Genomic DNA, 13,963 nt, shown 5'->3' on the forward strand with positions numbered 1-13,963 from the left:
TTTTGTTATTAAAGTGTGGATTCTTGATCTAATAGTACACTTGAGCTCATTCATTATGATCTAATTTTATTGTCGGACACCAAATTCTTGCGGATGTCAAGAAAAAGAATATCGAAAATTCAAGTGACTGAAGGTTAAGCAATCACTTTGTAAGTAATAGAAAGAAAAAACGAGTGGAGGGAGAGTTTAGAGTCGATTTCTTTGTCTCGTTCATAATTTGCCTTGCAACTTCCAAACACATCATATAAAAAACAGTGTAAAAATGTGATCTTATGTTACATAGAAAGAATGAGCACCTCAAATCTAAACAATATGCACATACTGTCACAAGTTCATCACCTCATTCCATCATTACTCATGCTTGTTTGAGCACTAATGAACGAGCCCTCACTGGAAGTTGACGTGGTGTTCACAGACTTTGAAGGAGCAAAAGGATTTGGCGGCATGATGGGCATGTTTTCGCCTTCAAGCATCTGAATCACGACTTTCGTGGAAGGCCTGTCAGCCGGATACCACTGAATGCACCACAAGCCTACAATGATCAGCCGTTTCACTATGTCACTATCGTCCTCTTTCTCAATCTGGATCGCTATGTCTTCTCCTTTGTCAAGCTGGTTATACATCCACTCAGGAAAGTACACTTGGCTGCTGCTGTCTTGTCCGTTGGCTTGGAAGTTCCTCCGCCCCCCAACCAAATCAAGCAACAACATACCGTAGCTGTAAATATCAGATTTATACGACACTTTCCCGAAATTCCTTGAGAATACCTCTGGAGCAATGTAACCAATCGTCCCTCTTGCAGCAGTCATTGTGACGACACTTTGCTCCTTGGAACACAGTTTTGCTAAACCAAAATCTGCAACTTTTGGGTTGAGATTGTGGTCTAGTAAGATGTTATGAGGTTTAATGTCAAAATGAAGGATCCTCTGGTTGCAGCCCTGGTGAAGATAATCGATCCCTTTGGCTATACCTAAAGCGATCTTGTGCACCTTCTCCCAACCAAGCGTGCTGCTCTGCTTCCCCGACGAAATGTACTTCTCAAGTGAGTCGTTTTCCAAGAACTCGTAGACTAGAGCTCGTCTGTATCCATCAGCACAGTATCCCACTAGACGAACCACGTTGACGTGGTGGATCTTGCCAATGGTTCCCACTTCATTGATGAACTCTTGGCCATCTCCTTTGATGTTGTTGAGGACTTTAACGGCTACAGGAATGTCGGAAGAGAGCTTCCCTTTGTACACCGTCCCATAACCTCCACGGCCCAGTTTCTGCTTAAAATCATCAGTTATTCTCTTGATCTCCGAGAAAGTGTATCTTGTTGGCCTAAGAGCTTTATAATCCTCCAAGAACTGTTCAATTCTTCTTTGGTTCTGTCGTTTTCTCTTCCACACGGTATAGACCCGACACAGTGCGGCAAACACTAGCGCCGTCAGGAAAACACTAACCACCAACACTGCAATAACTACGTTTTTCGACAAACCTGTGAAAGAAGGAATACAAGATCAGCAACATTGCTGCTAAAACTCACAATACTTTCCATTTTCTCACTTTCCTCCAATTCACAATGCTCTCATCTTACAAGATCACTCTGTATCAGATATTCAAATTCTATAGCAATGAACTGCTGAAAATCTTGATGCAGCAAAGCTATAGTGCTATAAAACACACATAAATTTCAACAGATGAAAGATTCAGACAAAATGTATAAAGGTTACCTTTTTTCTTCGGTTCAGGTGGTACTCTTGGAATGTCAAAGCATTCAGTTCCATTGTTCGGGCCGTTGTTCTTTGACCTGCAATACATTCCTCTCGCTTCACAACTACCACAAGACGGTTCGGACCAATACAACTGAGTGTTATCAACAGAATATTCTCTCGGCCCGTATAGAATCACCTCTGAGATATCAGAAATATTGTACATCTTCACACAACTAGACACCGACGCTTCGGTAACCGAATAATACGATCGGTATGCGTACACTCTGAACCCTCCATGATCAAGACAAGAGACCCTGTCTGAATAGTTGTCTTCTGGCTTGCCCGAGCAATTGAAAAGTGTGAATCCATCTGTTCCCGGGCTGTAGCTGTAATACATTTCAAAAGGAGATGCAGGGGAGTTGACATCAGGAACCCGGCTGGGGAGGCATGATCCGTTAAATAAGCTGACCCGAATCACCTGACTTCTGTAGTCAATTTCTTGAACTGTAGCTCTTGCTGATATTGAGAGGACAATGTTCCGGGTCGAGGCCCGAACCGGGAACTGGAACTCAAATTCCGTGCTGTTGTTGGGATTGCAAGAAAGATCAAAGCCCGGATAGCCGCAGTGCTCTGGCTGGCGGCCCTTTAATCGGAAAGGAAAGCGGACAACCGGGCCCGAGGCATGGCAGCTTGTGGGCTCGCATTCATCTTGGGCTGCTGCAAATCTTGATTCTTGGACAGGTGCTGAGAAAATCAAGAAAATCAAGAGAAGAATCATACTGGCTGTAAGGAACTAAAGCTTGTTTTCTGTTTCTTTCAATCCTTCTGATGGGTATTTATCTAAATCTCTGCTAAAGTCTGAAAAGAAAACAGACAAGCTACACTCAGAAACATGAAATGGTAGTGGATCAAATCGTTTGAATCAAGTAGTTTAAAGTATTGAATTCTAGAACTTGTAAATAAGCGCGTATTTTAATTTGTAGAGAGAAAAAGATGAGCAAGGACAGGTGTTGAAATGGCGCAGTCCACCTTGTCTGCTTGATTTTCAACGATGATGTAAGAGGGGATAAGTAAAATTTGGAACTTTAGGACCACTCCCACTTGGCAAGTTGGACAATTCCATTCCCTTTGTAGGGTTGTGCTACATGCCGTGTATGAAGACCAACACACAAACTGCATCAAGGGTTTGTGGATCCAATACCTTGAAATTTTTTACTGATCGTGAGGTAATCGACGATAATGATAGGCCACGTCCTGTGCACCAGATCTATTGTAAACCAGCCCAAGAATGATGGACCTGGTCAGTGGTCACTGGTCATAGCGTCTGACTCTCTCCACTTGTTCTCCAGCAATAATTATCCAAAAAATAGAACGCGAAAAGTTGACTGACAGGATGAGCTGACCCTGTCTTGATCGTCAGTAAAACCAGCCAACCCAAAGCAAATCAAATCAGTTGAAATCAATTTAGAACAGTCATATATATATATATATAGAGAGAGAGAGAGCTCCTTCTTCTTCCCAGTCTCACAAACAAGAATTCATAATATCACTAAAAGAGCAGAAAAATGTTGACGGGAAAGAGACTCTTTTTTGCGATTTCAAGAATCTTGATTCTCCTCCTTTCCCTTACAGTTAATTCCAAAGCCCAGAACAATAATCCCACTTCATCCTGCCCTACTTCATCTTGTGGGAATATCAGCGTAAGCTTCCCCTTCAGGCTGAAAACCGACCCCAAATCCTGTGGGTACAACCACCCCAGCTTTGAGATAGATTGCCAGAACAATCGGGCCATAATGACTGTAAGATCAAGAAAGTTCTATGTCCAAGATATCAATTATGAGTACTTCTCAATGAGGCTAGTTGATCCAGGCATAAACAGGGGGAATCTCTCTTCTTGCCCTGCTTTTTCCAATGGCTATGATGACTGGCCCACTTCCATTTTTGATGGGATCTTGGATAACATACCTGTGGTGTTTGTCCACTGTTTGGCTCCTGTCAGTTCTTTGAAGTATGTGGAAGCTGGTTTTTGTGGCAACAGGAGCAGCATTTTTCCCAATTCTTCAGAAGTTCATAGTTATGTTATGATTGGTGATCGTGTTATGATATCGGATTTGGAGGATTCCTGTACAGTTGACATGGTGGCCCGGGCATCGCCCCGAGGGCCTACGAGAGATAACTCTTCTTTGGCAAGCATTTATGATGGATTGGCTTACGGGTTCGAGCTTTCTTGGTTTCGTGTTCTTTGTGCAGAATGTGAGAGGACTTATGGATATTGCAGCTTGGAGGGGAATACTATCAGTTGCAAGCATTATTGCAGGGAGGATACTCCTCTTTCAAAACTTGGCTTTAAGTGTAAGTGATAGTTCATGTTTTCTTGATCTTGAATTTATGCCTGGAAAATTATCTTTCAAATGCTTGTTGCGATCACTTAGCTGCAAACATTTGTTATGATTTTGAACTGATGATGATGGGATAGAATTGGATGGTTCTTGGGATTTATGGACTGAGGAAATTATTACTACATGGTAAAATGATAATTGTGGTATCCTTTAAGTATCATGGAACAACTGATGTTTCTTATTATCCTTAGTACTTTTAGCTACTGAAAATTGTCTCAAACTATTATTATTTCAGTTTTCAATGCTTTACCTGGATAAAGGAATATAGCTGATGAGCGTTTTTCTTCTGATTTTTTCACTTACTATAAGTTTGCTGACACTGCTTTTACTTGAACAATGCAGGTCAATTTGAGTTCTGGGGATGTGAGTTCTTAAACTATTCAAGTCTACACTACTTGTCTTTGTGAGCCTTTTCCTTTAAAGTTTTAACATATTGTTATATCCTCTAACTTCTAACTTTGCTTTTTCAACAGTAATTATCGGTGTATGGGGCGGTATTGCAGTTGGTAAGATTCAGACCCATTATTTTCTTACACAGATTCTTGATTGTCTGTTTCATTGATCCTGTTTTTTAGTTTAAGTAGCAGATTTTGCTTGTTTATTATCACCTTCCGCCAAAGAAAAGGAAATTGTTTGTAATTCAAAATTATTGTTTTGTTGAGTAGCTGACGGTTCCTTTTCCTCATGATCATGCAGGTGGGCTTTTAGCTCTGAGATTCATCATTGGATTCCCGTTCCTCATCGGGCTAGTGGTGTATAAATGGAGAAGGCGGCATTTATCGATGGATGAAAGCATCGAAGAATTTTTACAAGGTCAGAACAACCTCACGCCGATAAAGTACACCTACTCTGAGATCAAGAAAATGACCAACAATTTCAACCAGAGGTTGGGTGAGGGGGCCTACGGAACCGTCTATAAAGGAAAGCTTAGAAGTGGCCCTTTCGTTGCAGTGAAAATGATGGGACAATCAATGGCTACTGAGCAAGAATTCATCAGTGAAGTTGGCACGATTGGCCGGATTCACCATGTCAATGTAGTTCAGCTCATCGGCTTCTGCGTGGAAGGTTCAAAGTGTGCTTTAGTATATGAATATCTGCCTAATGGTTCCCTAGACAGATACATTTTCAACCAACTAGGTATAGAGGCCCTAGCCTTGAGGTACGAGAAAATGTTCGATATTGCCCTTGGAGTGGCTCGTGGAATCGACTACCTGCACCGTGGTTGTGACATGCAAATCCTGCATTTCGACATCAAGCCTCATAACATCTTGCTCGATGAGAATTTCAACCCGAAAATCTCCGACTTTGGGCTGGCAAAACTGTACCCGACCGACGGCAGTGTTGTAAACCTGACGGCTGCAAGAGGAACGATGGGCTACATGGCACCAGAGATGTTCTACAAGAACATTGGTGGAGTCTCCTACAAGGCTGATGTTTATAGTTTTGGAATGTTGTTAATGGAAATGGCGGGTAGACGGAAAAATATGAACCCCTTCACTGAAGACATTGGCCAAATTTACTTTCCATTGTGGGCGTATGACCAGCTTTATGCTGGAAAGGAGATAGAGATAAAGGATGCAACAGAAGAAGAGAGGAAGCTGGTGAAGAAGATCATCATAGTGGCCTTGTGGTGCATACAGATGAAGCCGTCTGATCGGCCTCCGATGAACAAAGTAGTCGAGATGCTCGAGGATGACTCTGAACTGCCGATGCCTCCAAAGCCTTTCATGGCGCCACGTGAGATGGCAAACGATCATGAAATGACTAGAACTCCCAATTAACCTTTATTATTTTGTCATATTGTATAGACTATACAGTTAGATTCTTTTTCTTTTGCCTGCTAAGTAAATATTATGCTGTTTGTCCTTCGACACAACGTAGAAAGTGTAAATCGATAATTGTTCACTAGCTTATTGTGTTTCAGCTTATTAACATTATCAGAATAGAACAAGTCATGAATGAGTATCTGCAGACCAAAACAAAGTTTTCTGCTAAATATGTTTCAACATGAAGTTTCATGTGTGTTTGAGATTGAAAGAGGCAAAAGGATTTGGCGGTGTAATGGGCTTATTGTCTCCTTCGAGCATTTGAATCACTGTCTTCATAGACGGGCGATCAGATGGAAACCACTGAATGCACCATAAGCCGACAACTGAGAGTTTCTTAACCATCTCAATATTCTCTTCTTCTTCGTCTATCTGGATTGCTCGTTCTGCTCCATTCTTGAGGATCCATTCGGGGAAGTAAATGCCACCATTTTCTTTCTCTCCACCGCTCCGTCTCCCTACAACATCCAGCAACAACATGCCGAAGCTATAAACATCTGCTTTCTGTGACAGGACGTCAAAGGTACTTGCAAACATTTCTGGGGCAGCATATTCTGATGCCCCTGGAGCAGCACTTATCGAACATACTAAGACTTTGGGATTTAAGTTGTTATCTAGCAGAATGTTCTGAGGTTTAATGTTCAAACTGAGGATGTTCTGGTTGCATTCTTGACGAATGTAGTCAATCCCTTTGGCTACGCCTAGAGCAACTTGGTGCAGTGTCTCCCAACCAAGCATTTGGCTCTGGCTTTCTGAAGAAATAAGCATTTCAAGCGTACCACTCGACAAGAACTCATAAACAAGAGCTCTTTTACGTCCATCAACACAATATCCAACTAATTGAAGGACGTTGACGTGTTCCATTCGACCTATTGTGTCCACTTCGTCAATAAAGTCCTCAACATTTTGTTCAGAATGATCGAGCATCTTCACAGCAACACAAGTTTCATCGACGAGCATCCCTTTGAAAAGAGTTCGTGGGCCGAGTTTTTCCTTGAAATTATCTGTAATTCTCTTGATATCTGCATATGAGTATCTTCTAGGGCTCATGTCTTTGTGATTCTCTAAGATTTTTTGTATCCTTTTGTGCTCCTCTTTCTTTCTTTTCATCGAGATGAAGACGAAGAACAACTCAACCATGATAAACCCAAGGAGTATAGTTCCTACAGTTATACCTGTAATCCGCACATGTATTGTCAAAAATCATTTCTAAACCAGAGTGAAACAAAGAATAGTAATGATAACTTTTACCTGCAACAAGTGATTTATAATTTTTCGATAAACCTGGTAAGACAAATATATGTCTGTTAGCTGATATAACCTGAAATTTCTTGCTAAAACACAGATTTGTCTTAACTTGTGTCAAGATTTCTGTTGAAAAGAGGAAAACAAGATTCAGAGCAGACTGGAGTACTGTGTTTGTGTACCGTGTTGAGGTTGTTCCGGACTGAAGCATTCAGTGTCTTCTGCTGTATTATTCCTCAATCTACAAAACTTGCCTTCTGCTTCACAATTTCCGCAAGACGGTTTTCGCCAACGAACATAAAAACGCTCACCATATTCATCATCTCTTCCTGCTAATGCATTGTACGGTACGTATGAAATGTTGTACATCTTAAAACAAGATGAGTGAGGAGGCAGAGCTGTGATCTCACTGGTAGAAGGGAGAGTTATGACTTTGTGATCATGGTTGCTAAGGCAAGAAACCGTCTGCCAATCACTTTCTGCATTAGAACAATTGAACAAAACATATCCCTCACTGTATCCTAACGCTTCCACCTCAAAAGGAGAGGCCGAAGAGTTCAAAGTGGTGAGCTTCTCTGGTGGGCAGGACCGTGCAACGGCATTCCTGACTAGCATCTGTTGTGCTCCGTAGTCGATCACCCCGACTGTGACAGTTGTTAGTAATGGAAGCACTACATTGTTGGCTGATGCTGTTACTGGAAATTGGAGATCAAACTTCAAATCACCACTTTCAGTGCATCTGAGTTCAAAGCCCGGATATCCACAGTGCTCTGGTTGATGATCTTTTAGCCAGAATGGGAACCGGATATTTGGCCCTGACGGTCCACATGTTGCAGGCAGGCAGCCATTTTGGCCTCCTGCAAGATGGACTATGGAAATGAAGGTGAAAAGGAAAATCTTCATGGTTTATGATTCTGTGAAATCCGTTAATACATCTTAGCCTATACAGTTGAGTTTTATCTTGATCTTGTTCTTCCTTATTTGACTTCTTGTTTCAAGATGCTGTCTAGAATAATATTTTGCACTTTCCTCCATTCTTCCTTACCCTACCACTCAACCTACGGGGACCAACATGAAACGCGTCGAGTGGATCAGAACAGACCTATTTTCTAATTTTTCAAACTTTGACTTTGAATGAAAGCATTAAGCAATAGAAGATCAACAACATTCTTAGTTGACAAATCACAATGATGAAGATTGTTGAGATATATTAATCACTCTTGCTCTGTATTTTCAGAACTCAATGTGGATAGTGGAATTATTAATTCTTCAGCATTATTAGTGCCAAGAAAAGTAACATTTTTAGTGATTTGATCTAGTCAATGCACTAATCACCAAAATCATTATATTCCAACTGAAGCAATAACCAGTTCCAGTCTGAAACATCCAAGAAACCATCCATCTATTCCCTTCTTTTCCAAGAACCCTTTTTCACATCAATAAAAGATATCAAGCTGTGCAATGGTTTACATTTCCTCATCATCTGTAAAAATGTCGACAACAGGTCTCTGGTTTTCAGTTCTAACAACCTTGATTCTACTCCTATGTTGTACCAAAAACTGCAGAGCCCAAAACAACTCGGCCTGCATCCCTTCTTCATGCGGGGACATCCAGATCAGATACCCTTTCAGGTTGCCAGACGATCCCACAAACTGTGGCCATCAGGACCCCGTTTTCGTGCTTGAATGCCAGCAAAACCGGACCTTGCTGAGATTAAGCTCAAGAAGGTACCATGTTCAGGCAATCACTTACAACAACTTTTCGATACGTGCATCTGATCCAGGTCTCGACAGCAAAAACTACTCATCCTGTCCGGTTTATTCTTCCATTGATTACGACATTTACTTAGGATACATGTCTCCTGGTTACACTAACACCACTTTCTTAACTTTTCTCAACTGCCTGGGCCCTGTGAACAATCCATTATATGTCGAGAGCCCTTTTTGTGGCAACAAAAGTGCTTTTTCCAACACATCCCGTGTTCATAGCTATGTTACAGCAAGAAGCATATCAGCATCCGATTTGGAGGATACTTGCACGTTCGACATGCCAGCTATGACCTCATTACCAGCATCATCTTCAACAGACGGTAACGTTTCGTATTCGCAGATTCATGATATGTTAGCCTATGGAGTTGAGTTTTCATGGTACCGAGCCATGTGCACATCATGTGAAGAAAGCAAGAGGACATGTTTTCTCGAGGACAACAGAATACAATGTCGCCGCGTTTGCTATGAAAGCACCCCTCTGTCTGAGCGTGATTTTGGCTGTAAGACAACTTCTATGCCTTCTGTCTTTGTTAGAACTATGTTCTTGAAACAGGACTTTTGGAACTACTTACACTCTTGTCTTTTTTAACTGTGATGCAGGCAAATTGGAGTACTATGCCCGTAAGTTCCTCTTTGCATTGGCTTCTGATTAGTTGATTATAAGCCTGTTCTTGGTACCTTTGTCAGTAAATCTTCATCCCCTGATCCTATTTTTTTTGCCCTTTGAACAGCTTATTTGCTACTTGTTGCCGTGGTAATTGGTAAGTTTCAGATGCACATTCAGTTGAAAACACAAGTGTAATAGAATGTAAATCGACCCTTTCTCTTCGCATCTACCTTAATTTCCTCATTCTTCTGTTTCTCAACTTCACAGGAGGACTGATAGGACTAAGGTTCGTGTTCGGGATCCCATTCATAGTTGGATTTCTGGTGTATAAATGCAAAACAAGGCGCTCATCACTGAACAAGAGTGAAACCATCAAAGAAATTCTGAAACAACAGATACATCCCGTGCCCATAAACTACAGTTACAGTGAGATCAAGAAGATGACAAGAAACTTCAAAACTAAAATAGGCCAAGGAGCTCATGGAACCGTTTACAAAGGCAACCTCCGTAGCGGTCCTCCTGCTGCAGTAAAAATGCTAGAGAGTTCCTCAGCCAGTGACAAAGAATTCATCACTTACATATCGAAAATCTCAAAAACAAGCCATGAAAACGTCGTGAGACTCATTGGCTTCTGCATCGAGGGCAAGAAACGAGCTCTAGTCCACGAGTTCATGCAACATGGCTCTCCTGAAAAACACATTTTCTTGCAGAAAACAAGTCCTTCTTTGAGCTATAAGCACATGTTCAAGATTTCTCTCGGAACAGCACGTGGGATCGAAGCATTACATGATAACAACATCTTACATCTTCGGATCAAGCCCGAGAACGTTCTACTTGATCAAGATCACAACCCCAAGATCTCCGATTCCGGGCTCCAAAACCTTTACACATCAAATGATCACGAAGCCGTATCCCTGAAAACAGGCAAATACAAAACAGGATTCCTACCTCCTGAAATGTTCTACAAGAACATTGGAGAAGTCTCCTACAAAGCTGATGTATACAGCTACGGAATGCTGGTGCTGGAAATGGTGGCAAGAATACAAGCCCTGAATCCATACGCTGAAAAATCAGGGAAAATGTACTTCCCCTGGTGGATTTACAAGCAGTTGAATGAAGGGAAAGAGCTGGAAATCAGAGAAGCTGATGAAGAAGAGAGAAAAATGGTGAAGAAAATGATAACTGTAGGCTTATGGTGCATCCAAATCAGGGCTGGAGACAGGCCTTTGATGAGTGAAGTTGTTGCAATGCTTGAAGGAGGAGTTGAATTGCTAAAGATGCCTCCAATGCCTTTCCAGGGAGCCATGGATGATCAATTCATAGAGGAGGAAAGTTTTTCAATTTTTTAGTATTTGTCATACTTTATACCAAGTTCTTCGATATGTAAAATTGCACGTTGACAAATTATTCATATTTTTTGAATATACAATAAAAACGTCAACATCATTTTGAAAATTACGTATATTCTAATATCTGTTTTTTTATTTATCAAGAGTGGTTTTTATAATTAGAGATAAGACAAGAATAATTTATGTAAATAAACTATAAACTAAAAATATAAACGTAATTATCTCTTTTATATATATTATGCATATAAAATTCGGGTCATTATTATATAAGCTTATATGATTTGAAATACAATATCATATTAAACTAAAATAAAACTTAAAATCCACGAGAGAACAGAGAATACGTAAGGATGCATTATTAACACACTTGACTTTTTAACAAATTTAAGTTGATTCAAAAAAATTCTTATTAAAATCAGTCTACAGAGCTAATAGTATTACAATAAGTATTATAATTGAGGATGTGATTAATAATTATTTTTTAAAATTATTCACTAATTATTTGAATTCACAGTGTGATTAACATTAATTTCACTGAACTGGACCCAAATTAAAATTTCTTTTATTTTAATATTTTACGAGTATATTAATTTATATTTTCACATATAAAAAAAAATGAATATCTTGAGATTCATGGAACTTAACATCACCCTCTACTCCATGATCCTTCCTCCACGTGTCAGCTACTCCGATCCCCCGACGCCTACGTGTCGCCTCCCTCCGCCTCCGTATGTCACTTGACCGCCGCAGTTCCCACCAAAACAAACTCTTTATTTACTGCTCTGATTCTTCCTCAACTCTCATGCAAACCCTTTTTGTATATATGCCCTGCAGCATGCAATCTTTTCGCCATCTTTCCTTTGATAAATGACCTGCGATGAATTTCAGTAGCCCAGAACACCAGTCGCCGCCGCCGGAGGCGAGTTTCCGCCGCCGGGGCGCTTGGTTGGGTTCACAAGATGAACTCAGTGGTGAAGGAAGTAAGCTAGCTAAGAATGTTCGCCGGAGGAGAATGGAGCTCCGTCGGATGAGGACAGTTTATGAGGCGAAGTCCGCCGGAGACCCATCGAGGGACGACGTATGCGTGAAGAAAAAGCGAGCGGAAATTCAGATAGAGACGAAGGTGACTGAGAGCGGATTGATGGATACAGGAGAGAGACGGAGAGGAGTCACTCGCACGTCATATGGGAAGATATCGATCATCGGGCGGCGGAGAGAAATGGAGGACGCGGTGGCGGTGGAATTGGGCTTTCTGAAGAGAGGTGGTAAAAGCTACGATTTCTTCGGAGTGTACGACGGCCACGGCGGGTGGCACGTGGCTCAGGCCTGCGGCCAGATGCTGCATAAGCTGTTGGCGAAGATCGTGGAGGAAGAAAGTACTGGTGATGATATAGACTGGAAGAAGGTAATGGCGGCGGGGTTTAAGCAGATGGACGTGGAGGTGAATAAGAACGGCGCAGCGGTGGCGACGATGGGGTCGACCGCCGTGGTGGCTGTGGTGGGGGAGAATGAGGTGGTAGTGGCGAATTGCGGCGATTCCAGGGCCGTGCTTTCGCGCGGAGGAGTGGCGGTGCAGCTGTCCGACGATCACAAGGTGATCACATGACCATAGATTAAGATAAATTTCATCAAAATCCTTTATCTATTAAAACGGTCTTGCAGATGCCACGCTCGATACTTTTTATACAAATGAAGGATATGTGACAATTATTCATATACTCGCTGTCTTTACAAAACAGCGCTGTACAGCATGAATGTCATAACATAGAAATAGTGAGAGAGTAGATTTATATTGTTAGAGAATTGATCAAATGCTTCTTTGTTACATCAAATGGACATTAACAGGATGGTGGTTGATGTATATTATACAGCCCGATAGACCTGATGAATTGGAAAGAATCGAGGCCTGCGGTGGGAACGTCATTGACTGGAACGGACAGCGAGTTTTAGGAGTTCTCGCGACTTCAAGATCAATAGGTATACAAACATGAAACGTGTAATATATTCGTTAATGTAATTAGTCATTTATTTAACTGTATAACAATCGCATTACAAGTGCATGGTGGAAGTGCAGACGGTCTGGGCTAGAATTAGACTCATGTGATATTCATTTGCAGGTGACAATTATCTCAAACCCTTCGTGATAACAGAACCGGAAGTAAGAATTATCGACAGAACCCATGCAGATGAGTGCCTTATACTCGCAAGTGATGGACTATGGGACGTCATCTCTAACGACCACGCATGCCAGGTTGCCAGGAGGTGCCTTCACGGATGGATGAGCCCAACCTGTCAATCCTCGGGCGGTGTAGGAGTAGGAGATGAGCGGCATGATGGTGGTGCTGCTGAAGCTGCGGTTTTGCTAGCGGAGTTGGCGATGAGCGGAGGTAGTAGAGACAATATCAGTGTGGTGGTGGTGGAGCTTGGCGGTAACATATGGTCAGCTTGCTAGCGAGCTGCTGGAAAAAGTTGAGGTGGTAGTTGAGCTGGTTGATGTTTTTTTTCTTTTTCTTTTTTTTTTATGGGGGGGGAGGGGTTAACATGCGCATCCATCACGCTCACGCACTTGTCCAATTTCGAAACCAAAACCTCCAGACCAGATGGAGATGTTGAGACCGATTCAAACGGCTATTCTCTGGGGACGAGACTACGAGTTGGCTGATGTTCAGTTCTAAGAATTTTGTTTCTGCTTTGAGGTCATTGCGTATGTGAGTTGATTTTCATCTGTATATTACTGAGTTGTCACTGTAAATTGTTATCAATTTCCAACAATGACAGTATATGATGTATGGATACAAACACACTGACATGAAACCTGACATATTGTTTGAAAATTTTAAGGCAATGATACGTATCTGATGCTTAAAAATGGGCAATATTGTTTGAAAATTTTAAGGCAATGATATGTATCTGATGCTTAAAAATGGGCAATGTTACGAGGTTTTCGCAACATAGTCCGATGAAAGATAAATATTTTTATATTGCATTTGAATCATTGAATTCAAATTAAAAGAATTTTGAATCTTTTAGTGATAATTTTTTAATTCGTGTGGATAATATTTTAAAAAGAA

At 41.3% G+C, this 13,963-nt stretch overlaps 5 protein-coding genes across 5 annotated transcripts; 3 read left to right on the forward strand and 2 right to left on the reverse strand.

The window, feature by feature from the left end:
- Positions 1-185: 185 nt before the first annotated feature.
- LOC105166741 (rust resistance kinase Lr10) lies at positions 186-2,710 on the reverse strand. Its single transcript, XM_011086201.3, has 2 exons — positions 1,716-2,710; positions 186-1,480 (listed from the first exon to the last, which is right to left on the reverse strand). Exons 1-2 carry the CDS (start codon positions 2,473-2,475, stop codon positions 336-338), a joined length of 1,905 nt encoding a protein of 634 aa, XP_011084503.1. The 5' UTR covers positions 2,476-2,710; the 3' UTR covers positions 186-335.
- Positions 2,711-3,148: 438 nt separating this feature from the next.
- Positions 3,149-6,004, forward strand: LOC105166738 (rust resistance kinase Lr10). Its single transcript, XM_011086197.3, has 4 exons — positions 3,149-4,049; positions 4,439-4,459; positions 4,570-4,602; positions 4,793-6,004. Exons 1-4 carry the CDS (start codon positions 3,263-3,265, stop codon positions 5,875-5,877), a joined length of 1,926 nt encoding a protein of 641 aa, XP_011084499.1. The 5' UTR covers positions 3,149-3,262; the 3' UTR covers positions 5,878-6,004.
- On the reverse strand, positions 5,975-8,140 carry LOC105166739 (rust resistance kinase Lr10). The gene is made up of 3 exons (XM_011086198.3): positions 7,350-8,140; positions 7,174-7,206; positions 5,975-7,097 (listed from the first exon to the last, which is right to left on the reverse strand). Exons 1-3 carry the CDS (start codon positions 8,068-8,070, stop codon positions 6,112-6,114), a joined length of 1,740 nt encoding a protein of 579 aa, XP_011084500.3. The 5' UTR covers positions 8,071-8,140; the 3' UTR covers positions 5,975-6,111.
- Positions 8,141-8,438: 298 nt separating this feature from the next.
- Positions 8,439-10,998, forward strand: LOC105166917 (LEAF RUST 10 DISEASE-RESISTANCE LOCUS RECEPTOR-LIKE PROTEIN KINASE-like 2.1). Its single transcript, XM_020695435.2, has 4 exons — positions 8,439-9,436; positions 9,537-9,557; positions 9,668-9,697; positions 9,811-10,998. The coding sequence occupies exons 1-4, from the start codon at positions 8,629-8,631 to the stop codon at positions 10,890-10,892; spliced, it is 1,941 nt and encodes a 646-aa protein (XP_020551094.1). The 5' UTR covers positions 8,439-8,628; the 3' UTR covers positions 10,893-10,998.
- A 629-nt stretch (positions 10,999-11,627) lies between these two features.
- On the forward strand, positions 11,628-13,691 carry LOC105166736 (protein phosphatase 2C 51-like). The gene is made up of 3 exons (XM_011086196.3): positions 11,628-12,486; positions 12,764-12,869; positions 13,010-13,691. The coding sequence occupies exons 1-3, from the start codon at positions 11,770-11,772 to the stop codon at positions 13,342-13,344; spliced, it is 1,158 nt and encodes a 385-aa protein (XP_011084498.1). The 5' UTR covers positions 11,628-11,769; the 3' UTR covers positions 13,345-13,691.
- The last annotated feature ends 272 nt before the right edge of the window (positions 13,692-13,963 follow it).

The sequence above is a fragment of the Sesamum indicum genome, linkage group LG7 (assembly GCF_026168435.1).
Source record: "Sesamum indicum cultivar Baizhima isolate 11 linkage group LG7, ASM2616843v1, whole genome shotgun sequence".
NCBI classification, from domain to species: domain Eukaryota; kingdom Viridiplantae; phylum Streptophyta; class Magnoliopsida; order Lamiales; family Pedaliaceae; genus Sesamum; species Sesamum indicum.